Raw genomic sequence first — 25088 nt, 5'->3', positions numbered from 1 at the left:
ATAGTACTAGGATTCCTAGACTCAGCAATCAGACAACAAAAAAGAAATAAAGGCAACCAAATCGGCAAGGAAGAAGTCAAAGTCTCACTTTTTGCAGATGACACAATACTCTATGGGGAAAATCCGAAAGACTCCAACCCCAAAATTTCTAGAACTCATACAGGAATTCGGCAAAGTGGCAGGATATAAAATCAAAGTACAGAAATAAGTTGCATTTCTATATACTAACAATGAGACAGAAGAGAAATTAAGGAATCGATCCCATTTACAACTGCATCAAAATCCATAAGATACCTAGGAATAAACCTAACCAAAGAGATAAAGGATCTGTACTCTGAAAATTATAAAATACTCATGAAAGAAATTGATGAGGACCCAAAGAAATGGAAAAATGTTCCATGATCATGAAATGGAAGAACAAATATTGTTAAAATATCTATGCTACCCAGAGCAATCTATACATTCAATGCAATCCCTATCAAAATACCATCAATATTTTTCACAGAGCTGAAACAAATAATCCTAAAATTTGTATGGAACAGAAAAGACCCCCACAGCTAAAGGAATGTTGAAAAAGAAACCCAAAACTGGTGTCATCACAATTCCAGATTTCTTTTTTTTTTTTTTTATTTATGATAGTCACAGAGAGAGAGAGAGAGGCAGAGACATAGGCAGAGGGAGAAGCAGGCTCCATGCACTGGGAGCCCGACGTGGGATTCGATCCCGGGTCTCCAGGATCGCGCCCTGGGCCAAAGGCAGGCGCCAAACCACTGCGCCACCCAGGGATCCCACAATTCCAGATTTCAAGCTATATTACAAAGCTGTGATCATCAAGACAGTATGGTATTGGCACAAAAAAAAAACAGACAAAATAGATCAATGGAACAGAAGAGAGAACCCAGAAATGGGCCCTCAACTCTATGGTCAACTATAGACTATAGAGTTTGTTCTTCAACAAAGCAGGGAAGAATATCCATTGGAAAAAAGGCAGATTCTTTAACAAATAATGCTGGGAAAATTGGACAGCCACATGCAAAAGAGTGAAGCTGGGTGATGTTATTACACCACACACAAAAATAAACTAAAAATTGATGAAAGACCTAATCGTGAGACAAGACTAAAGGAGAACACAGCAGCAATCTCTTTGAGTGGCAGCAACTTCTTTGCGAGACACATCTCCAAAGGCAAGGGGAACAAAGGCAAAAATGAACTATTGGGACTTCATCAAGATAAAAAAGCTTTTGCAGAGCAAAGGAAACAGTTGACAAAACCAAAAGACAACCCAAAGAATGGGAGAGGATATTTGCAAATGTCTTATCAGATAAAGGGCTAGTATCTAAAATCTATAACAAACTTATCAAACTCAACACCCACAGAATAATCCATTCAAGAAAGTGGCAGAAGACCCGAACAGACATTTCTCCAAAGAAGACATATAGATTGGTCAACAGACAGCTGAAAAAATGTTCCATATCACTCAGCATCAGTAGATAACAAATCAAAATCACAATGAGATACCACCTCACACAAGTCAGAATGGCTACAATTAACAGGTCAGGAAACAAAAGATGTTGGTGAAGATACGGAGAAACAGGAACCCTTTTATACTGCTGGTGAGAAGCTGGTACAGCCACTCTGAAAAACAGTATGGAGGTTCCTCAGAAAGTTAAAATTAGAGCTATCCCATGACCCAAATACTACTAGGTATTTACCCAAAAGATAGAATAGAAATGCAGTGATCCGAAGGGGCACTTGCACCATATTATATAAATATAACAGCAATGTCCACAATAGCCAAACTATGGAAAGAGCCCAGGTGTTCATCAACAGATGAATGAATAAAGATGTGGTATATGTGTGTGTATATACACATAATATATATATAATGAAATACTATTCAGCCATCAGAGAAAATGAAATCTTGCCATTTGCAAGACATGGATGGAACTATAGAGTATTATGCTAAATGAAGTAAGTCAATCAGAGAGAGAAAAATATCATATGATTTCACTCATATGTGGAATTTAACACACAAAACAGAGTATCATAGGGGAAGGGAGGGAAAAATAAAATAAGACACTGAAGGTTGCTGGAGGAGAGGGGATAGTGGGATGGAGTATCTGGGTAATGGGCATCAAGGAGAGCACTTGATGCAAAGAGCACTGTGTATTACAGGCAACTGATAAATCACTGAACTCCACCTCTGAAACTAATAATACAGTATAGGTTAATTAACTGAATTTTTAAAAATTAAATTCAATCAAAGACTACCTTCTCTCCACTGAATACAAATTAGTCAGATATTGTGTTCATATTCATTATAGTCAGATATTATGTTCATATTCATTATCTCATCTAAATCAGTTTAACTGCTATAAATTATAGCCAAATTAAAAAAAAAAACTATATGCAGTAAAGAAATCCTTATTTTAACAGATCATTACAGAAACTGAACCATTTTATTGGGCTTCTATATAACCAGACAATAAAATGTTAAAAGTAACAATGATAAGAAGTAACGTAGAACTTACCCTGAATCACAGAAACAGTTCCACAGTCCTTGGCCATGACTCCAGAGTAAGCGATTAAAAACCCGGTTGAAAATTCGATATAAACTTACTTCCTCAGCATCAGGTACCTTCCAGATGCGTGGAAGAATTGTTCGAATACTTGTTTTTACTATGTCCAAAACCTAGTGGAAAAACCAAAGTTATTTCAAGATCTAGGTGTGTGTGTCTCTGAAATTCAAAGATGAATATATGTAAATCAAAGATACATACACACACTCATTCACTGAATAATAGCACAGAGTAAAAATCCCCAGATATAGGTCCAAGCATTTATGAAACTCTGATTACGACATAGGTAGCAAGTTAGACCATTGGAGTAAGAAGAGATTAAGTTTAAAATTTAAATTTAAGTTAAATTAGTAAATGGAGACCAAAAAAATAGTGAGTTTTATTAAGAAAATAAAGTTGAATTCTCCTTCACTCAATTAACAAAAATCAACTGCAGAGGGATTAGGGCCTTAAGTTTAAAAAATAAAACATTAAATATCTTAGTGAAAAGTACTAGTGAGTATCTTTTAGTCCTTAGGTTAGAAAAAGATTATTTTAAGTCACAAAAAGGTATGAACCATAAAATATTATTAATAGATTGATTATACTTAAATTAAGAACTTCTAGACACCAAAAGATACCTTAATAAGGAAAATAAAAGATCAAATTAAAAAATGGGAAAAAACTCAGTGGTTAAGCATCTGCCTTCGGCTCAGGGTCTGATCCTGGAATCTCCAGATCAAGTCCCACATCAGGCTCTCTGCATGGAGCCTGCTTCTCCCTCTGCCTATGTGTCTGCCTCTCTCTCTCTCTCTCTGTGTCTCTCATGAATAAATAAATTTAGAAAAAAATAAAAATAAAAAAACCATGTATCTCCAACAAAAGATTAATATCAGAAATACATAATGAACATCTGACAAATTGTTGACACAAACACCAACAACTTAGAAAAAAAACAGACAAAAATATACAAAACTGGAATTTCACAAAAGTGAAAATGTTTGCCCAATACACATAAGAAATAAGTATTAAAACTATAATAAGATATCATTTTATGCCATTTAACTGACAAAAATTCAAAGTCTGACAATACCAAGTGCTAGAGAGCTAGGGATATGCAAGGTCTCTTAGACATTATTAGTGGGAGTCCCAAATGGTAAAGTCACTCAAAAATAGCTTGGCATTACCTCCTAAAGTTAAAAATTCATATACCTTATAACCTAGCAATATTATTGCTAAGAGAAACTCTCTCAGGGGTTAAAAACAAGAGGCATGTATAAGAATGTTCCAACAGCTGTTCACAATTACACCTGAAAACAACCTAGTTGTCCTTCAGTGGGAAAGTGAAAAAATCAACTGGTACACTCATTCCCTTGAACTATTACATAGTAACCAAAATGAATGAAATACAGCAACACACAAAACACAGAGCACCTTAGTAATATAATAGTACATTTCTAAAAATGCAAACTTGAAATTATATACAGTATGAAACTCTTTTAAGAGAAGTAAAAACAACTAAATATTAAAAATACATGTGGGGAATAAACACAGACATTATAATTTATAAAGAAAGAAAGGAACTGGTGAACCCTGAATTCAAGAAAATGGCTACTTGAGACATGGAAATGATGACCAGGGGGATGGAGGAGAGTCATTTGATTAGATAATAATAGATCATTGCCAAGAATATAGCTTCTGTTTTGGGTGTTGGGGGTCACATATGGTAAAATTAACCTTAAAAACGCTAAATAAGAGCAGGCCAAAGACATACCAATAATGAGAGAGTACCATGAAATAAGGACTATGATTAATTCAAAACAACTGAAATCCTAAAGGTTTTTTAAAAAAATTATAAACCCAAAAAGTGATTTTGTTCAATTCACATGTATTTAACACTTATGTAGGTATTTCCAATGAAATCTTTTTTAAAGTTTATATCTATCTATCTGTCTATCTATCTATCTATCTATTTATTTATTTGAGAGACACACAGAGAGAGAGGCAGAGACGCTGGCAGAAAGAGAAGCAGGGAGCCCGATGTGGGACTTGATCCCGAACTCCAGGATCACACCCTGGGCCGAAGGCAGACGCTCAACCACTGAGCCACCCAGGTGTCCCCAGTGAAAACTCTTTAAAAAAAAAGTAAGCACCAACAAATATAGTTATTCAAATTTCAATACACCAAAATAGATTTTTACTTTTTAAAAATTTTTTTTCAGTTTTTGTTTTTTTTTAAAGCAATCTTTACATCCAACGTGGGGCCCAACTCACAACCCTAAGAGTTGCATGCTCTACCAACTGAGCCAGTGAGGTGCCCCAGGTTTTTACTTTTTATTTTATGTATCTCACTGAAGGAACTGCCTGTAAATATGTGAGTGAGTGGTGAGAAGGGAAAGAAGCTTGCAAATATAAAGGCTGAAGGAAGATAGAATTTCTCTCAATTGGCACATATATAGAGAGACTTGGAAGCAGATAAAAGGAAGAATTTAATTTGTCTGTCTTTAAAACAGCCATCTTTTAAAAAGTGATACTAGTTATCTCTGATGAGGTAAATGTAGAATAAACATCTGTTTAAAACCAATTCAGTAAAAAATTTTCAGAATAACATTTTATTTAGAGAAGAATGTCAGCTCCAGCTTCTCATGATGAATGGTGTGAGTAGCCTCAGGCCTTCCCCTCCTGTTCCTGCTTCCTTCACCCTGAAGTGGGAACAGTACAGCAACTCCCACTGCAGGTCAGGGGCCTGTCAGATGAGGAGGCAGAGAATAAGGAGAGAAACTGCAATCTGTAATAAAGCCACTTGGGAAAAAAAATTATCCTGGAAAGGCTTGTTACTACAGATAACAAATGCTTAAGCATTAACAGGACATTTTTTTTAACTCTAATATGAATTATTCATAATAATGCTGTTAGGTCTATTAGGCATGAATTCGTACCTTTTATTTTTTACAATTTTCATTTAATCTATTAGTTTAACTCTATATTTTTTCAAGTAGAAAGCAGTACTCATGACTGATGTGATAGAGGAATCCACACTAGCAGTAAATGATAAATTTAAGTCATTTCTCAATTTTCATTTCTACCTTCTATGTATAATGAATAATAATAGGCCAAAAGTTATAATGTAGAGAAAAGGTAAAAAGTAGCCATGGTAACATTATTTTCATATTCTACTTTTTTTTTTTTTTTTTAAGATTTCTTAATTTGGAGAAGGGAGTAGGACAGGGGAGGTGAAAAGCACTCCCCACTGGGTACAAAGCCCCACACATGACCCTGCGATCGTGACCTGAGCCAAAATCATAGGCAGATGTGTTATCCATTGTGCCACTGGCCCCCTTCCTGAGCCAAAATCAAAGAGTCTTCCACTCAGTCGACTGAGCCACCCAGGTGCCTCTTTCATATTCTATTATTAAATAATTATTCAACTTTACAGCGTTCGAGATGATAGGTTATTTATTTTTTTGAATACAGTTTATGGAAAAATGCTTATGATGTGCAAGAACAAAAGAGAAGGGCAACTAACGGGCATCGCCTGCCTGCTCTATACCAAGCACCGTACTAGGTACATTCCTTAGTAGGGACTCTCTTGGCCACTATTGTGCACATGTTTTATTCTTAGTTTAGAGGGAATTTTCAAAACATGACGGTCTAATATTCTAGCCCACACATGACTAAAAGCAACTTCTGAAAGTGGCCAGGGTGTTAGAGGTGGAGAATGCTTCTGCTCTACTCCTAAGGTTTCCTCCAACATGAAGAGATGAACAAAATATCCTAGGCCTCTTGTAACGCAACAGCATCTCTGCCTTAGTGATTTCCCAGAATCGTGAGACTAGCATGGTCTAGGCCACCCAGAAACTTGCCCCTTCTTTCCTGAGCAGCTCACGGGGAGCACACATTGTCCTTTGCTGCTCTTTGCCTTCAATTTTAAAGGAGGCAAGCCCCCTGACCTTGAGGAAAGGAATGAGTTAGAGAGAACTATAATTTGGAAGGCATGAGGGCATGCAAACCAAGGGCCACAAGAACCTGAATCCCTCATCTCCACTCTGAGCATTCACATACACTCTTTCCTCTGCTTGGGACAGTCTTCTCCTACCTATTCACCTGGTGAACCTACTCAGGGTGACCTTTACCTGCCACTGACCTATGATCCCTTCATCCTTTGTTTTTCCCCTATTAATAATTAGCTTCCTTTATTTTAATTTCCTGTTTAATATAGACTGTTATCTACATAAAGGAAGGGATTACGTGCATCTTGGTAAAAAACTTATGTACCCAAGGCTCAAGACAGGTCTAGCACTCAGCAGGTGTTTTATCTTAGTGAAACTGTTCCTTACAGCAAGGTGAAACCTATGCAAACGAGGTAAAAATCAGAGCTAACACTTACTGAGGGCGTCCTATAGACCTCCCTGTGGACCAGGGACTATTCTAAACACTTTTATATATAGCAATCCATTTAACCCTCAGAACAAAAATGTAAGGTAGATACAAATTGGTCTACAGTTCCTTTTCAAAGAATCTTGAGGCTATATTCCACAATCACACACATTACTATTTCTGCAGGAAAATATGTGACTATTCAAACCAAGAGACAAGACAGAAATAACACATAAATTCCTGTCAGGTCACTGTCACCAAATGAATTCAGGTAGGTTAGGTTTTGCTGCCTAGTGGTTATGAAAATTTTTAGGTTTTGAGGACATTTCTGGATATCATTTTATGGATGGGAAAACTCAAGCATGGAGCAGATAAGTATCTTTGCCAAGATTACACAGCTAGTAAATAGATTACACAGCTATGTAGACAGATCTATGCTCCTAAGCACTACCCAACACTGCCTCCAAATTAATTTGACCTGTCCAAGTGTCAATAGCAAACCCTAGAAAAGAATCAAATTGTCACTTCTTAGATTCAGATTTGCCTCTACTCAAGTAATACTTGGGAAAATGGATGGGATCTCTGTGTATAAGCAAGACTGCCGGGCAGTCCGGGTGGCTCAGTGGTTTAGCGCCACCTTCGGCCCAGGGCCTGATCCTGGAGACCCGGGATGGAGTCCCACATGGGGCTCCCTGCATGGAGCCTGCTTCTTCCTCTGCCTGTGTCTCTGTCTCTCTCTGTGTGTCTCTCATGAATAAATAAATAAAATCATAAAAAAAAAAAAGACTGCCCAGGCACCTCCTCCATCAGGGCAATGGCAAAGGGTCTCATCTGCTTAAAAGGCTATACAGGGCAGCCCCGGTGGCTCAACGGTTTAGCGCCTGCCTTTGGCCCAGGGTGTGATCCTGGGGTCCCGGGGTTGTGTCCCACATCAGGCTCCCTGCATGGAGCCTGCTTCTCCCTCTGCCTGTGTCTCTGCCTCTCTCTCTCTCTTTCTCTCTCTCTCTCTGTGTGTCTCATGAATAAATAAAGAAAATCTTAAAAAAAAATAAAGGCTATACAGATGGGGAGACAGGGACTGTATCTTTAGCAAAACATCCACTGAATAATTTTAGTAAGGCAGAGAACAGACAGGTAAAGAACCAGATTGGAAAGAGGTAAATTAATGCCAGTTCATTTGTAATGCTCTTTTGGATATCCAGGTGCTTTGGGGTTAGAACAAAATGGATGGAAGATGAATAATTTGTGAAACACAAAAACAAATGGTCAGCACAGTGCCCTTCATGTTTATCTGTGGACTCAAGTGAGGGTAAGTTATAGAATACAAGTATCCATTTCCTGACACTGTGACTTTTAAAAGCATCCTGAGCCAACATTAAGCTCTCCGAGGGAAAAATAAATGGGAGATTCGGTCAATGAAAACATTAATAAAATGAAAAGAGTTGTCTTTCCCATATGAAATATAGCATGTTTGAAAGCATAAAGTACACAAATTCATATTTTGCAAGAATATACAGATGTTGAATGACAAACTGCTCCATATGGCTGAACAGTTGGTTCTAAATTAAAATAATGGCATGAGGTGAGGGAGGTTTAGAAATAACATTAAAATCACTACATGCTGTACTAATGATGCATGCAGCAGCCATGGCTATAGGGTAAAGGCATTTTTGCTGATGCAAAACGAACAGCTCTGTATAGCATCTATGTCAGCCCAAATGAAAAAGAGACAGAAAATAACATCAAAATGTATGCAGAAGCAACTAGAGTAGGTATTAAAAAGAAATTGCTATTTAGAGAAGAAACACTTGATAAACAAAGATCTCTTAGAACCCCCAAATAAATGCAAATATAGCATAAGCTTAACATCACTATGAATTTCTCTTCATCCTCCAATCTTGGGTTATGCCTAGATATCACATCAGAGAATAAGCTTTTCAGAAAATTTGGCATTCTTCACAGCCCACCAACACTGCAGTATTTTCATACTTCACATATATTCCTTATAAATTATATAAAGCAGCTACATTCTTGGCAGAAAACTACATTATGCAAGTGTGGAGTTACCACAACATGATATTAAATAGGATTAGCTATTTCCATTTTCACCTGGTGAGGATTCTTTTCAGTATCTAATTCCCTCATCCTTGACCTTTGAAGTTTACATCCATTAAGGAAAATTTGAAATAAGGCATGTGAAAGAGTTTGTGTGTGTGGGTTCTAAGAGTTTTATAACATTTTAATGAGCAACCAGAAAATGCTTGGATCCTGGAACAGAAAAAGTGAGATATTTCAACAATGGTCTATAAATGGAATTAAGAGATTTTAATGAGAGTTTTACACATTCCACACCTAGCATAGCGCGTGGGACATGGTAGTCCCTCAATTAGTGTCACTGAATGCATGCATGTTAGAGTGAGCAAATAACTAAATGAACGAATGAACAACTCTCAAAATCCCCAATGTGCTTAGCTTAGTTCTTGTACCAAATAGCAACCGATAAATGCCTGTCAACTTAAATCGTATCACACACAGCCTTTGTGGCATGCCATTAGACTCAACCTGCTTCCAAGACTGCAGCTAACTGACAGCCTCCCCATTCAGGATCCACTGCAACCATCAACTTCATGCTCTCCTCTGCTCCCAACCAAGGGATTGAGCATGGATGGGATACCAGAGAGGGGTTATTCCCACCTAGCACGATCCCTCTAACAGCTATCTTTGTTCTGGCTCCCTATCAGCCCGATGAGGCTCTCTTAGAACTTCACAAGTCTGAGGTTCTTCCTCCCCAGCCCTCCTGCCCTCCCTTCACCACTGTCAGACCCAAATTGCAGTTTGAAGGCTCTTCTTATCTACTTGAACTCTCTCTCTTTTATCTGTCTTGGGTGTTTTCTCTTATAAATCTCTTTCACTTCTAATTCTGTCCTATGTCTGCTCCCCAGGCAACAGAACTGACACAGCCTTCCAGTGATTATTATCATCCCAGACAAAAGAAGGATAGATCTGATTAATCCACATCTAGATGTAAATTAGTTAAGTCTTTGGCCTTCTAAATAGGTAACTTTTTATAATATATAATTCTACATTCCACAGCTGACCCACATTCTAGGTTTCTCAAAAAACTGGATGCAGCTTTTGGCTTTATAAAGCAATAGGACAGGTTTCAAACAGTCAAATAAATGGTTAAAATATTACAACCCAACAATTTTTATATCCCATTTCTACATATCCTACCTAAAATAATTCTGCATATGAAGAATCCTTAGTACAGTAGCCTCCCCTTATCTGTGGATTCACTTCTCACAGTTTCAGTTACCTGCGGTCAACCACTGTTGGGAAGTAGATGATTCTCTTTCTGACGTATTGCCAGAAGGTCAACAGTTGTCTAACACTGCATCACTCACTTCACTTCATCTCATCATATGGGCATTTAATCATCTCACATCATCACAAGAAAAAGGGTGAGTACAGTACAATAGGATATTTTAAGAGAGAGAGGCCATATTTTCAAGACTTTTATTATCATATGTTATCATTGCTCTATTTCATTATTAGTTGTTAATCTCTTACTGTGCCTAATTTATAAATTCTACTTTACCAGAGATATGTACATATGAGAAAAAAGCCTGGCAGGAGGCTCCTTAGTAGGAAAGAAATCAGCCTGCATTTTACCCTTCCCATGCCTGAGCACCCTCCCATATATAATGTGTCACTTCTTCACAAACCGCACCCCCCCCCACTACTTAATGTTACAAATCTCAAAGAAGTCCTGAGAAGTTACTTGCCCCAAGTAAAAGGCTGAGATAGTAATGAAACCAAATCCATGTGACTACAAGTCCAGTACCTCTTTCCACTAACAGTGCTCCTTATCAACATATAAAGCTTAAAAATTTTTTTTCAATGCACTTTTCAACTCATTGTTATATTGGCACTCATATTTCAAGAAAAAAGTCTTTCTGTCAATCATTCTCTGATCCCACTTTACCTCTGATTTCATCTGAAATAAAAAGATTGGGAAGAGGTAGAGTAAAAAATGTTTATATATATATAGAGAAATCAGACAAAACATATTTAACTTTGTCTCAATGATTATTTTCACAATATACATCTTTAGGGACGCCTGGGTGGCTCAGCGGTTTGGCGCCTGTCTTCGGCACAGGGCATGATCCTGGAGTCTTGGGATTGAGTCCCACATGGGGCTTCCACATGGAGCCTGCTTCTCCCTCTGCCTGTGTGTCTCTCTGTGTCTCTCATGAATAAATAAAATATTTTTAAAAAATAGAAAAACAATATATATCTTTATACTTGTCTGAGCTAAATTTTAAGTATTTCACTTAATTAATTGTAATGCTACTGATTAAATGAACAGAATGTTAAATATATGTATATGTATATATATATCCCAATTAAAAATTCTTTGTTTATGTTAGAGCTCAAGACCTCTGCCCCTGGCTGGCCTGATGATGTGCATTCATGATGTGTGTATTTGTTATGCTTCTTTTTATGATCATGGGTGAAAGAACCTAGAAACTTGGCAGGGTTAATTTTACAAAAAGGAAAAGTTTTCCAAAAATTCATTTCCTTATTATTCAAATAATTACTCATGGGTAAGAGCTCTTCAATGACCCTTGCAGTAAGGGCCAGAATGCCATCACACTAAGAATGCTGCTGAAAGCTGCCTTCTGTTTCTTTTGCTGGGAGCATTCCACCCTCTACTATGCATCTGAGAATAAAGGTCTGCTTTGGAAAAAGGGTTTTAAAGAACAAAATGGCTGGGGGAAGAAAAGGAAACTCAGTGATCATAACCATAGTAAGAAAACTGCCACAAATAAGCTGCACATGTATAAATCCTGGGCTTTCCCATTCTCATCGTAGCCCAGGCCTACCATCTCTGAGCCAACTCTAAGGGCCTCTGTGACAATGGGCAACTGGGCAGGATACACGTGCTGTAATTAAGATCAGCTCTTATTGCTCCAAGAGTCAAAATTCAAGCTACAAATTCGTCTGCCAAAAATAGAACTAAATTACCTATGTAAAAGTATTACTATAATTGCTTGGGTATTGTAAACTGTGGGACTTTAACAAGCTTTGTATTGAAAATGGGAGGTCTTACTACTTTTTACAAGGACAGAAGACATATAGTAATTTCGGTTTATGCCAAAATGGAAGGAGTAATAAAAGGGCTCAAAGAAAGGGTAACTAGATACACAAGTTGTACTACAAACCATGCCTCCGCACATTGGTGCTTCCACTCCTGTAACACAGCAGTGTATGATAAACCTGGAGATGTGGAGGAGAGGATTACACAAACATAACCCACTCCAAATATTCTTAGAGTAAATCAGCAGAGGAGAAATAGATATACTGCCAAGAGTACTTGCAAGTAAATTTATAAGCAATCATTTAATCTTACTCAAAATTTATAAACCAAATTGAGCATAACAATCCTAAAGTATTAAATAGTTTCTTCTAATTCACAAATATTACTACTATTCACACACATCATTTGATTATCCCCTACAATGTTTATCAGACCTTCTCAAATCACAGGTAGGAAAACAGAATGACAGTGTCTTAATTTGTTGTTGCTGTTCAAGTACACACACATTACTAGTGAAGAAAAAAGGAAGCAGAAAGAAGCTAGCCCGCCATTGACAGAGTTCATAAAAGAGTCTAGAATTGAGTCAACTTAATAAATGCTTATAGAAATCCTCCTACAGGTAACTACAAAGTAAGACAAACCCCTGGCTTTTAGAGAAGTGGAAAAAAATTAGTACCAAAACCTCTCAAGGCAGACCATAAGTACAACTGGGTACAAAGTGCCACGAGGATCTACAATACAGAAAGATAACATCTGATTGGGGAGGAATCCAGACAGGCTTCACAGGAATGCCTGTGTCTCCCTATTATTCTGCCATTTTAAAAAAGACTGTTTTAACTTGAAAAAAAAATATAGAGAAACATACAAAAACAAAGAGAAAAACAATACCAAACGTCACCACTTTCATTCCCTTGGCTCAGTGAGCCTACCTACCCTCTAGAAAAACATCATCTTAACAACTTGGTACCTAGTTTGTAAAAATTTTTAATGAAAAAAATTTAAAATAGTACATATACATCTGTAATTTAAAGTGGGCTAATACATATTATTGCACAACATGACATGTTTGTTTAATTTACTATCTTGATAGCCTTTTTGGATGGCATATAGAAGGAAAAAAATTGAGAGAGGCATTATTTCTTTGAGATGCCCATGGCAATGATGCCCAAGGCAATGATGACCTTACTGGACATTCTTGCAAACCCTCTAATGTTATTTCTCAGCGGGAAGATAACTGAGAAAGTTATTATCTAAGAACATATTTAGAAGGCTGCCCTGGTCTGCCGAGCTCCACACTGTCAACTACAGTCCCTACTAGACACATGTGGCTATTTAAATTTAAATTAATTAAAAGTAAAAGTTTAGTTCCTCGGTCATAATAGCCACATTTCAAATGCTCAATCAGTGGCCACATGTGCCCAGTGATCACTGTGCTGGACATCACAAATACAGAATATTGCCATCTTTGCAGAGAGTTCTATCAGACAACATCCATGGTCTATCAGACAACCTTTTTATTTCAGCTGGCTACGGAATGCAAGTTAGTCACAAAGACTACATGGGTGAGTAATGGGGAAGGAAAATGAAGGCCACCCAAATCCAGAAGGCTCCCTCTGTATTAAGGTGATCCACACATAGTTGGCATTTATTACTTTGAACCCAGAATGTTTCTGGACATTTGAAAAGGAACACCTGAGAGCTGACGGGCTCGTGGGCTCTGGATGACTGCTTACTGATCGTATCCTTCACTCACGATTAGTAAAGTTTGGCTCATTTTACTAATGTACGTTAGTTTCCTAAGTTGCAAGTCATAATCCTGTGCTATCTCTCAGGTTAAGAACTATGAATGCAGCATAGGATTCAATTTAATGCAACTGAATAGTGTGGATGTGCTATAATTTATTGAACCATAAATCTATTGATAAGACATTTAGGTTTCTTCACATGTTTTGCTCTCACAAATACCATTGAAGTGAATGCTCACGTATGTCTATCTTTCATTTACTCAGACAATTACTGGGTATGATAAAATGCTGTAAGTAATTTTGCTGAGTCATAAGGTTATGAACATTTGTAATTTTAATAGATACTGCAAATCACCTTTTTAAAGAGTTGTAGCAATGTATTCTCCCTCTAATAGTAGAGCAAAAGCTCTTTTATCCAGACTATTTCCATCACTGGTATTATCTGTCTTATTAATTTTTGTCAATATGATGGTTTTTACTTGCTTTTCCTTCATCATTAGTGAAGCCAAGGATCTATTTACATGTTAATTGGGTATTTGAAGACACATAAATTATTTTTTCATGGCCTTTTTATGTACTTTGCCATTTTATTTATTAATATTTATAGGATAGCTTGTCTCTTGCTGGTTGATTTGTAGGAGGTTTTGGTTTGTTGGTGTCAACTTTGTGTTTTATGTACCACAAATTTCTGTCTTCCTCCATACTCCTGCCCCCTTCTCCTCACGGCTTCTGCTATTTGTTTTAAAGTTTTCACGTAATCAAATCTGTCAATATTTGCTTTAAGACTTCTGGGTTTGAGGTTTTTCTTAAGAAGTGGTTCTCCCATTCTGAGATTATAAACATATCTTTTTAAACTTTTAATATTTTCTTTTTTTACATATTAAGCTATAATCTATCTCATATTTATAATCTATCTCGTATTTATTTTTGCAAATGGTGAAAGATAAGGCTCCAACCCAATTTTCTTACAGATAGGTAGCCAATTGCTTTAGTAATTTTGGTGGGGGGAATTACCTTTTCTCCACTGCTTTAAAACATCCTATTTATCATGTATTATGTCTTATAAATACTTTAATCTTCTTCTGGACTATTTCAATTAGCAACTTACCTACAGTCTTCCATTACAAAAAATACATGGACCTGAGGAAATTTAGAGTTCTGATTCTAATAAAAAGTCCTTATTTTGATTAATCGAGGCTACGGTCAGTAACTTAGCAAACATTTATTTGGGGCTTATAATATGTTTTCAATTTACCTCTGGATCAGCTTTGCTATACAGTCCTCAATGGCAGCCCAGTATTTGGCATGCGATAGAAACCAAGTAATTAGTTGTTGAATGTGTTAATGCAAAATTGTGAGTTCAGTTCACCCAGATGAAAGTACATAAAAAAGTCATCATCTGAACAGTGTCAACTTTCAGCTTATTAGCAAAAAAAAAAAAAAAAATATTAAAAGAGGAAATGATAGTTTGTATTCCTGAAGGAATACAACTTCATTAAAACTACTAAAATAGTATAACTCCCCCAAAATTATGTTGCAATGCATTTGATGGGCTGCTCAGGCTGCTGGCCATTCCTGTCTCCTACTGTCCAAGATAACAATCACATACCTTTTACTGTCTCCTTAAACCTCTAAAAGCCCCTCCCCATCAGAAGAAAACCTTTACATCTTCCCTGCAGGATGCTAGACTCTGCCTTCCGTCCTGTTAGAATAAATGCTCCTGGTTAGGACAAACTGCCCCCAGCTTACTTACACAAGGATTTTCTATCACCTCTCTTGCCTGTGCCATTCCTGTCTTCTAGATCATTTTCATCAGCACACAAACAACTGCAAATATCTTCATCTTTAAAAAAACAAACAAACAAACAAACCTTGTCATTAACCCCCATGGCTCTCCAGCTACCATATTTCCCTTTCCTCTCTACAGCACAACTCCTTGGAAAAGGCTATGCTAGCTGTATTTTTTTTCTCTGTGCCTTTTATCCCTTGAAACTAACTCCACTCAAGTTTTACTCCCTACTATCCCCCTGACTTGTTATGATCAGGTCACTATTAACTTTCGCATTGCCAATAACTGCAGTCAGGTCTTCCTGCCCCTATCAGCCACAGCCGACTCCGCTCTTCACTCTGTCCTTAAAATAATTCCTTTACTTGGTTTCAGGGACACCCAGTTCTCATGGTTTTTCACACCTCACTGACTACTCCTTCTCGGTCCCCTTACGTTAATCTTCTTCCTTCAACACACACACACACACACACACACACACACACACACACTTCTCTGGTTTCTACATGTGGAAGTGGCCCAGGGCTCAGTTCTTGAAACTCTTTTCTTTTCTAACCACACTCGCTCTCTAGGTAATCACATCTGGTCCTGCCAGTTTAAATATCCTGGTTGATTCTTAAGTTTTGTATCTCCATACACAACCTTAGCTCTGAAATTTTTTAAAAAACTATATATACAAATACATACTCAATACTTTCCGTTGGATTTCTAATCAATATATCAGCCTCAGCATGTCCAAAACCAAAATTAAAGTAAAAAGAAACAATGGTAATAATAGGAGGAAACTCCTGCTCTTCCCTGGCATCTGCCCATTCAGTTACCACCTTAACTAAGCAACCAGTAGCTCTTGCTCTATCATTCCAAAAACCTTCTAGTTGGTCTCTACTTCTATTTTGCTACATTCCCTCTACCCCAGTTCTATTCTCTACACAGCAGCTCTCATAATCCTTTTAAATTATAAACCAGACTCTGTAATTCTTCTGCTCAAAATTTTCCAGTGACTTTCCATCACTTGGAATAAAAGCCACAGTCTTTCTAGAACCTATGAGGTGTGATCTGACCCCTGCTCATGCATCTAACTTCAGTGTTCCCCACCACTTCACTCACTCTTGACCAGCACAAGCCAACTATCCTATAAACAAGGAAATTAAATGATGCTTTCTGCGCCTTCATGGACACATCAATCTAGCTTCTACCTCAGGGTAGAAGCTCTTCCCCTCCACCTGACACAATCTAGCTGTGGTTATCTGCATAGTACTATTTTATTTAGGTCTCTGCTCTAAGGTAACCTTCTCTCTATTTTTCAGCCACATTTATTTTTCTTCATGATACTTAAAACTAGCCCACATTCTATTACATATTGTTTTATTATCAAACACCTCAACTAAACTATAAGCTCTATGAGACCACAGGGCTTTTCTTAAATTCATTTTTTAATCCTCAGAACCTAGGACAGTACCTGAAACACAGTAGCTGTGTAATAAATATTTGGTGAAGAAACGAGTAAACAAATGAACATGTACATAGTTTAATTATGAATACAGTTTAATGGTCTTAATACATAACACCAAAAGGCAAACCTATTTTTGGCATTACTCACTTTTCGTTGTTTTACAGAGTCCAATTTTATGAGCCAATATGAAGCCACTTTTGTTTTGTGATACTTCCAGTTATCAATGATCTGTTTTGGGGAAGAAACATTAAGAAATTAATCTAAAATTTTCCACAGAAGTAACAAAAAGTAAATGAATGGGTTGAAGTCAATTTTACTAATTAATTTGTGAAACAGAGGTACTATAATATTACTTGCAACAAAGAATGTGTACTTTCATGGGGATCCCTGGGTGGCTGAGAGGTTTAGCACCTGCCTTTGGCTCCTGATGTGATCCTGGAGACCTGAAATTGAGTCCCACATTGGGCTCCCTGCATGGAGCCTGCTTCTCCCTCTGCCTATGTCTCTGCCTCTCTCTCTCTCTCTCTCTCTCTCTCTCTCCCTCTCCCTCTCCCTCTCCCTGTGTGTCTCTCATGAATAAATAAATAAAATCTTTTTTAAAAAAAGAATGTGGGGATCCCTGGGTGGCGCAGCGGTTTGGCGCCTGCCTTTGGCCCAGGGCGTGATCCTGGAGACCCGGGATCGAATCCCACATCAGGCTCCCAGTGCATGGAGCCTGCTTCTCCCGCTGCCTGTGTCTCTGCCTCTCTCTCTCTCTCTCTCTCTGTGACTATCATAAATAAATAAAAAAAAGTTAAAAAAAAAAATTTAAAAAAAGAATGTGTACTTTCATAAAGACATGTGCAAAGACTCCTAAGTTAAAGAAGCTATCAGAATCCTAAGTTTTCTCTTCTTGCTGTAAAAAGCATACAGTCTCTAATATATGAAAGTCAAATGTCTTCAGGTACATAGAATTTGGGAAGAAATCCAAAACACAGATTTTTCATGTTAATTCCAAGAGCTATCTTTACCACATCACCCATAATAACAGAATATTGAACGTAGGCATTAGAAGATAGCCTACATATAATTAGGATTCTGTTATTCTTTTGTTTTGTTTTTTTGGGGGGAGTTTTATTGGTACAAATCTGCAGTTTCTGAATATATATTCTAGTAATATGCACTGTAGAAAACAGATTAAAATATTTCCTGCATATAGTATACATATAGTCAACAATCTAATGTCTTAAATAATTATTCATTATTTTTTATAAATTATATAAGCTTATATATATTCTTTATAAAATAATCACATCAGCCACGAATATTAGTTCTACTCTCTGATTATCTAATTTTTCTTCTACTTGATTCAAAAGGGTGGTATATAACTAATATCTCTAAGAAATAAAAGTAAAATGCTACAAAATTTTGCCTTTATCTAGAAAAAAGAACTTGATTGAATAATATGTAAATAAAAACACATCTACTTAATGCTTGAAAACAAATGTACATTTTTCCTTTTCCCATGATGTAACAAATATCAGCTTGTTTATAAGTAATATATATCATTTTCACTTTTAAAAATAAACATCTAATAACATAATGTATAATATTGGGGGGATTTGGTTATAACTATGTCATGATTACAAAATAGAAATTGCTACTATTAATTTTTTAAACTAAGAAAGTTAAATCTTTATTATTATTTGTTTTCTGTTTGTTTCTAGACAATTGCTTCAGACGTGAAAAAAGCGAAGTACATTTCTGGTTTCTATCCTACAATTGGCCACTAGATGGTGCCTTCTCCTCTGGAACAGCAAGAGCAACAACAAAAAAACAAAACAAAAAGCAAACAAAAAAACCCAAAAACCAAAGCTCCAAACAAAACAAAACAGGGAAGCCAGAAAACCACCTCTGTTACTGAGGGATTATCTAGGAATGTCAACTTGAAACAAATGTAAATATGAAATCAATCTTTGAAAAAAAATCAATCTTTGCGTGAAGGAATGCTCTTTCACAGAAATATCTGAATAACTTGGATCTTCCTTCTAAAATAGCAGTAAGTCATTGACTTTAATGTGAATTTTTAGGACTGTGTCATTTTAGAATGTTCCACTGGGTGGTGCAAATGTGTTTATGACAAGAAAAACATTCAAGCCATTTTGAAATTTGACAAAAACCACTCAAGGTCTCACACTGAAATATTCTTGACATTTTATACCCAAGGCCCTACTTTTTTTCACTACAACACATCCCATGTTATGTCCTTCTAAATCTTTATGAAGGAGGCTTAACTTTGATACTTCTTTCATCATTAAGAAAGGTAATTATTTAACAGTAATTATTCTCACTTGATGAGGCAATTGCATCATTAAAATAGGACTATACACTAAAAGGTATTTTGCATTACTGATTATGTGATCTCACTGCTCATGAATCATAATAAGTAAAATAACCCTTGTGTTTTCTAAAGCTTGTGGAGGTTGAAAAGAATATCAATTAAGTTTACCATGTCATTGAGAATAATGCCATCAGGAAATAAATTTTAATATTTTAAGAATAATAAAAAGTTGCGAATTCCTTGAAATTTCGTATATGTCAACTACTCACATCTTCTATCAGAAGTAATGATTCTGCATCTGATTTTCCCGGAAACCGGATCTTCATGTCCTTGAGGACAAATAAGGTCTGACTTGTTAGATCATCTTCTTGTTCCTTTGTTCTCAGTTGCCGCAAAGACTCACTCTTAAATTTGAAAGAATACAGATATTTGGAGGGGGTCTTAATTTCATTGTGCCACTATAATCTGAAAGATATTTCTAGGTAAAAATGATGCACTTTTAATTGAAAAAAGAGACAATGAAAAAGAAAATAATTTCTTTTACATTTATTCTTAGGATTAAATGGATATGATTTCTCAAGAGTATCTTTCATACTTCCACACAGTTATAGTTTACTTAGCTCAAAATACTAAAATAAAAACAAGTGTTTAAAAAAAAGACTCCCTGGTCAGATCATTTGTTACATATACCTTAGGCAATTCTCTATTAGAAAAAATAACTACTGATTGTTACCAAGTGAAATTTATTCATTTGTATTTTCTAAACTTTTCCCTTTGCAATCATTATCCACATTACATAAACAAATTAAATAAATCGCTGGCCTATGGTATATAAAGACATCTATCTGAGCATCTACAAGTAAGCTTGGTTGCAAAATAAATTCCCTGACTTCTTCAACAGTGAATCTCTGGAATTCATGCTAAGGAAAAAATACTATGTGTTAAGTTACTATACAGAACACATTATCAACAATGTTAATACTTCAGTGCTTTAAGGATAATTTATCAATGTTTTGTTTTTCTGGCCTATTAATCAATAGTCCCATTAAGGAAAATTTGCCATCCAACAAATTCCCCCAAATTTACTGCACAATATACAAAATGATATATTTATTCATATGATTTTCAACAAAATTATCCCACACCATCAGCAAATAGAAAAAAATGCTATTCTTAGTGTCCATCTTCAAGTTCCATGATATAATGGAGTCTGCTTTTTAAGTTATAGACTAGGATAGATGAATAATCCAAATTCCAGAAGACCATGAGCTGAATTATATCAAGGATCTTTAGTTCAATCTGTCCTCCGCCCAGCTGATCCGTCTGCCATCTAAATCCTGAGTATAGTGTTTCCTGTAATCTCAGAGGAGCAAAATAGATGACTTACCATCTGAGAGTTAGGAGAGCTGGCATCATTAGTGTGAGGCAGATGCCTCATGTAGGAGGAAGCACGATTTAAAGAATGTGACCGAGACCCTGAAGTTGGCCGGGATGCTGCTATCATTTGTTGAGCAGAAAAGGGGCGGTTGTCCACACTGGAAGGTGACTGAGAAGAGATGGACCGAGGGCAACTGACTGAACGCCTAATGGAGCCTATTATAATGAAGAGGAATAATACAGTAGTAAAGTTAGTACAAGTTTTCCACTGTACTGGGTTTATTTAAACTAACAATTAGACCACATGGGAGTAAAACAGCAATAAATGTAAAAGCATAGACATTTCCATGAGACTATGAGTTTGAAGTTAATTCTTCAATTTAAACAGTGAACTTGCAGGACCCCTGTCATGATTAAGAATGACTACCATGAGGGCACTTGAGTTGCTCAGTGGTTGAGTATCAGCCTTCAGCTCAGGTTATGTATGATTCCAAGGTCCTGGGATCGAGTTTCATATCGGGCTCCCCACAGGGAGCCTGATTCTCCCTCTGCCTATGTCTCTGCCTCACTCTGTGTGTTTGTCATGAATAGATTAAAAGATAAAATATTTTTTTATGAAAGAGAATGGCTACCATGAGAACGATTTTTTAAACAGTTCCATTCTTAAAACATGACATAAAAGAACCAGAATAAAGGAAAACTAACATTTATGGAACATCTTCTATAAGCCAAGCATCTTGCTAGATGCTACACTTTTATCTTAATCCTCATGAAACCCTCTGAAGTAGGAATCTGCATTGCTTGGAGGCTCATAAGAACTTTCTAAAGGTCCCATGACCAGAAAGTGGCAAAGCTCAGGTTTAAGTCCTGGCCTTTATAACATCAGTGTCCTCCCTCTTTCTAAAGCATGATGCCATCTACTATCTTTGGATTAGACTGGTTATTTATTAGAATCTGTGTATTGGCTAAAAATATAATATTTTACAGCAAGATTCATAGGGAGGTATGGAAAGGAGTCTAGAGAGTGGCCAGAATAAAGGGATGTTATAGAACTTAGGGCCCATGAGAAAAAAAATAATAAAATAGAAGAAAAACATAAAGATTATCCTAATGGAGTTTAAAACATATAATTAGCTATTACAAGAGTAGTACTAGATGGATAGTCTTCTTATTCACAGGAGAGAAGAATTAAAAAAAAAAACAACTAGATTTAAGTTCCCATAGTAAAAGATTTAAGTCAAGAAAAAATGTCTGGATCTAGACAGTTATTATCAACACAAACTAGGGAAAACCACATAATATCTTCCCCAATGCATACTGAGACCATTTTTAAAAAAGAACTAACTATTCCAGGTAAATTTTGATTCCTGACACAGGGAAATAGAATATCACTCAACATTATCAACAATTATTTCCTTTTTAGTTTATATGTTGTGTATGTCCTCTGTTCTATATTCTCTCTCTGCTTGGGAAATATATCAATCTTCTTTAATTAAATAATTTAATAAAACTCACATGAAGGCGTGTTGAATACCCAAATATTTCTCTTCATTAGCTGTTGAAAAAAATTTAAACCTTTATAAAGGCAATGGACATAAACCTTATATTTAGGGATGTATTTCTATAGGATATTTTGAGTCGATGATGAACCTAATACCATTAGTTTCTGGAGAGTACAAAAAATATACTCTCGTAAACTATAAAAAAAAAATGCTTTAAAAAGAAACCTTCCATTTGTTCCAATTATTATTTTCTTCTGAACCTAAAAGGCCCATCTGATTTTTTTTGAAAGGACTATCCTTCTAGAAAAGGGCTATGTGAGGAACATATCACTAGTAGAAGATTGACTAGGAAAATACATAAAAGCATGTGCTACCACCTACATCCTTATCCTGCTCTCCTTAAGGACTTTAAGTGATAGCTTGGACATGTATAACCTGATCACAGGTACAGAAGGAAAATATCCTTTCTCTTGAATCATCACAGATTCTCATTTCCCCCCTGCATACACTGAAAATTCAGACAAAATAATTAAATCACTAGACATTCCAATAATACTTAGGTAAATTAACAAAAAATGGTTGTAACTTGCATAAACAAGTTACAAGAAAAAATATTTCATATAGTTTGTATACGAACACCTTCTATCAACTCAAAATATATTTTTGAAACTATAGCAAGTTTAAATTTCCTAAATTAGCTCTCTACACCAGAAAACGCGACACTTAATCTGAATTTTGTCCTCCATCCTTAGCATCACTTTGGAGAGAAAACTCAAGGAGGGTATGTGGCTATGGTATTCCTTAGTGTGATATTAAAGAGAGAATACAAAACAAATGGAATCCTTTGTGGTAATTCCCTAATGACTATAAAAATAAAATATAACTAATAAGGAAAAATATATATAACTGAATTAAGCTAGCTTTAAAATGTGAGTGTACACTTAAAAACATTTTTAGTACACTATTTTTCTGACCTCAATTTGTTTTAGGTCTGAAAACAAAGAACAATCTCAGTGCTATAGAAATCTTAACAACATTTTCTCAACCCTACCCTAATCCTCTGTTGTCTCACGCTCTTAGGGATGCCACCTTAAACAACAGAAGAGGGCTTAAAAAACTGATGAAATCTGGACACAACAATGTCAGCTTCCAAAAGAGAAAGAGAGCCATACTTACAGAGTCACACTAAAAGTACTTAAGGCATCTTTAAGGAAAAAATGAGGTCATTGATAAAATAGCTTGCAAACTCTAGAGTAGGTGCCTGATAGACATCTTAAATAAGTAAAAAATAAATAAATAAATAAATGAAATGGAACATAATACATTATTTCCCCTCCAAACACATAAGCTCTGAAAACAGGAGCATTAGTACATATCTTTATAAAATATTCACTAAAAGAAAGTAAAGGAAAAGGAAAAGAAAGACCATTAAAAATCTTCATGATAGTTTGGTACAAGAAAGATAATAAAAAATATTCATCTGTTCATGCTGCATTCCTCATGGCATTTTGCCATAAGTATGGAAGGTCAGGTTCAAAACATACTCATTACCAGGAAACTAACATATTAAATAAACCACTGCTGGAGACCAACAAAGGCTCACAGTTGTGTTTACTGCAATGACTGAACTGATCCCTTTAGTGGAGCCCTGGGACAATGGAGCACACGGCAAAGACAGGAGAAAAGGGAGTTAAGAAAATCTCTGTCTTGGAGGCAGCATGGGTAAGCAGTATCCAAATGAGCCTGAGAAAAGAGCAATACCATATTGGACATTTGGGGATGAGTAAAGAATCGTAAATACATTTGAAATAAAAAAAGGAATGAATGACAGAATGGAAGAGAGAGAAAAAGTGAAAAGAAATAAAGGCAGAAAGAGAAAAGAGGAAGGCAGAAAGGAAGCCAACAGAGCAGCTGATTGGTTACTGTCCTGAATACATGCTGTATCCTGAAAGGCCCTCACTTGGGTGTGTAGCCCTATGAAAACAGGAAGGAACAAAACTTCAACTATTTCACAGTTGTGTGGTTCATAGATACGTTCAAGTCAAATACCTAGAGAGATACACATTTTTAAAAATAGGTGACCATATAAAATAAAATTGGTGACCAAAAGGGAAGGAAAGTGGGGGGAAACGGAACAAGTAGCCAGCAGATCAGCAGCCAAGAGGCCCATTTCATAAAATTTATGCAAAAATCCAGGACTTAACAAAAACTATGAAATATAGAAGAATGGACTCTAAGAGATCCTTCATTCGACCTTTTTGTTTCCCATTTTCAGACCCTGAAAGGGATTGTGGGGTGTACCCAGGTCACATCGGGGAAGGAAGTGGGATAGAATCCACGTTCCCTCACACAAAACAAGGGTTCATTTGGCCCAAGGTCTTTTATTGAGCTCAGTAATTTCAGTTCCATAATTCTTCATATAACAATGAAATTAGAAGAAATCAACTTACTGGATTGTTGAATTAATTTGTAGTTGTTGGACTGTTTAAGGTTATACATAACTTGCTTTTCTCTTTTCTTATTTTGGTACTCTTCTTTCTCATTTTCATCAGATTCTGAAGAGCTGCTGCTACTGTCATAACTGCTGTCACTGCTGTAGTATTTCTGTCTTCTCATTACCTCAGAGCTCTCAGGCATGGAAGACAGAGGCTAAAAGAGAGAGAAATATGTTCTGTTAGAATCTGAAACAGTATTAGCAAATTATTAGCATGACTAGTTACCATTTTTAATTTCCTGCTTATGCTGGCTGCTTTTCACCAAAGCCTGAGACTCTCGCAAAGCATGACAGCTACCATGCTGCTGTTAGCCCATCATGCTAGTCGCTGATTGTTCTGTTTCTGCAAAATGTTCCTTTTTTAAATGATATAGT

At 36.3% G+C, this 25088-nt stretch overlaps 1 protein-coding gene across 7 annotated transcripts in view; it reads right to left on the bottom strand.

Annotated features, from left to right (window-relative positions):
- The window catches only part of TTLL7 (tubulin tyrosine ligase like 7), a 149724-nt gene that overhangs the window by 25202 nt on the left and 99434 nt on the right, over window positions 1–25088 (bottom strand). For 6 of the 7 annotated variants that reach the window (XR_003124393.3, XM_025417860.3, XM_049111759.1 and 3 more), the window contains 5 exons: window positions 24670–24868; window positions 20728–20933; window positions 19610–19744; window positions 17168–17248; window positions 2532–2692 (listed from right to left, as the gene is read on the bottom strand). Coding sequence is in view for 6 of the 7 variants with exons in the window: in XM_025417860.3 (XP_025273645.3) it covers window positions 2532–2692; window positions 17168–17248; window positions 19610–19744; window positions 20728–20933; window positions 24670–24868 (782 nt within the window). In the remaining variant the exon portion in view is untranslated. Of the gene's footprint in view, window positions 1–2531; window positions 2693–15534; window positions 15625–17167; window positions 17249–19609; window positions 19745–20727; window positions 20934–24669; window positions 24869–25088 lie in introns of those variants that run through there. The other variant, XM_025417862.3, reaches the window with a different exon arrangement.

This window comes from Canis lupus, chromosome 6 (genome assembly GCF_003254725.2).
Source record: "Canis lupus dingo isolate Sandy chromosome 6, ASM325472v2, whole genome shotgun sequence".
NCBI lineage: Eukaryota > Metazoa > Chordata > Mammalia > Carnivora > Canidae > Canis > Canis lupus.
The sequence above is the reverse complement of the archived record's forward strand: the minus strand, read 5'-3'. Positions and strand labels throughout refer to the sequence as shown.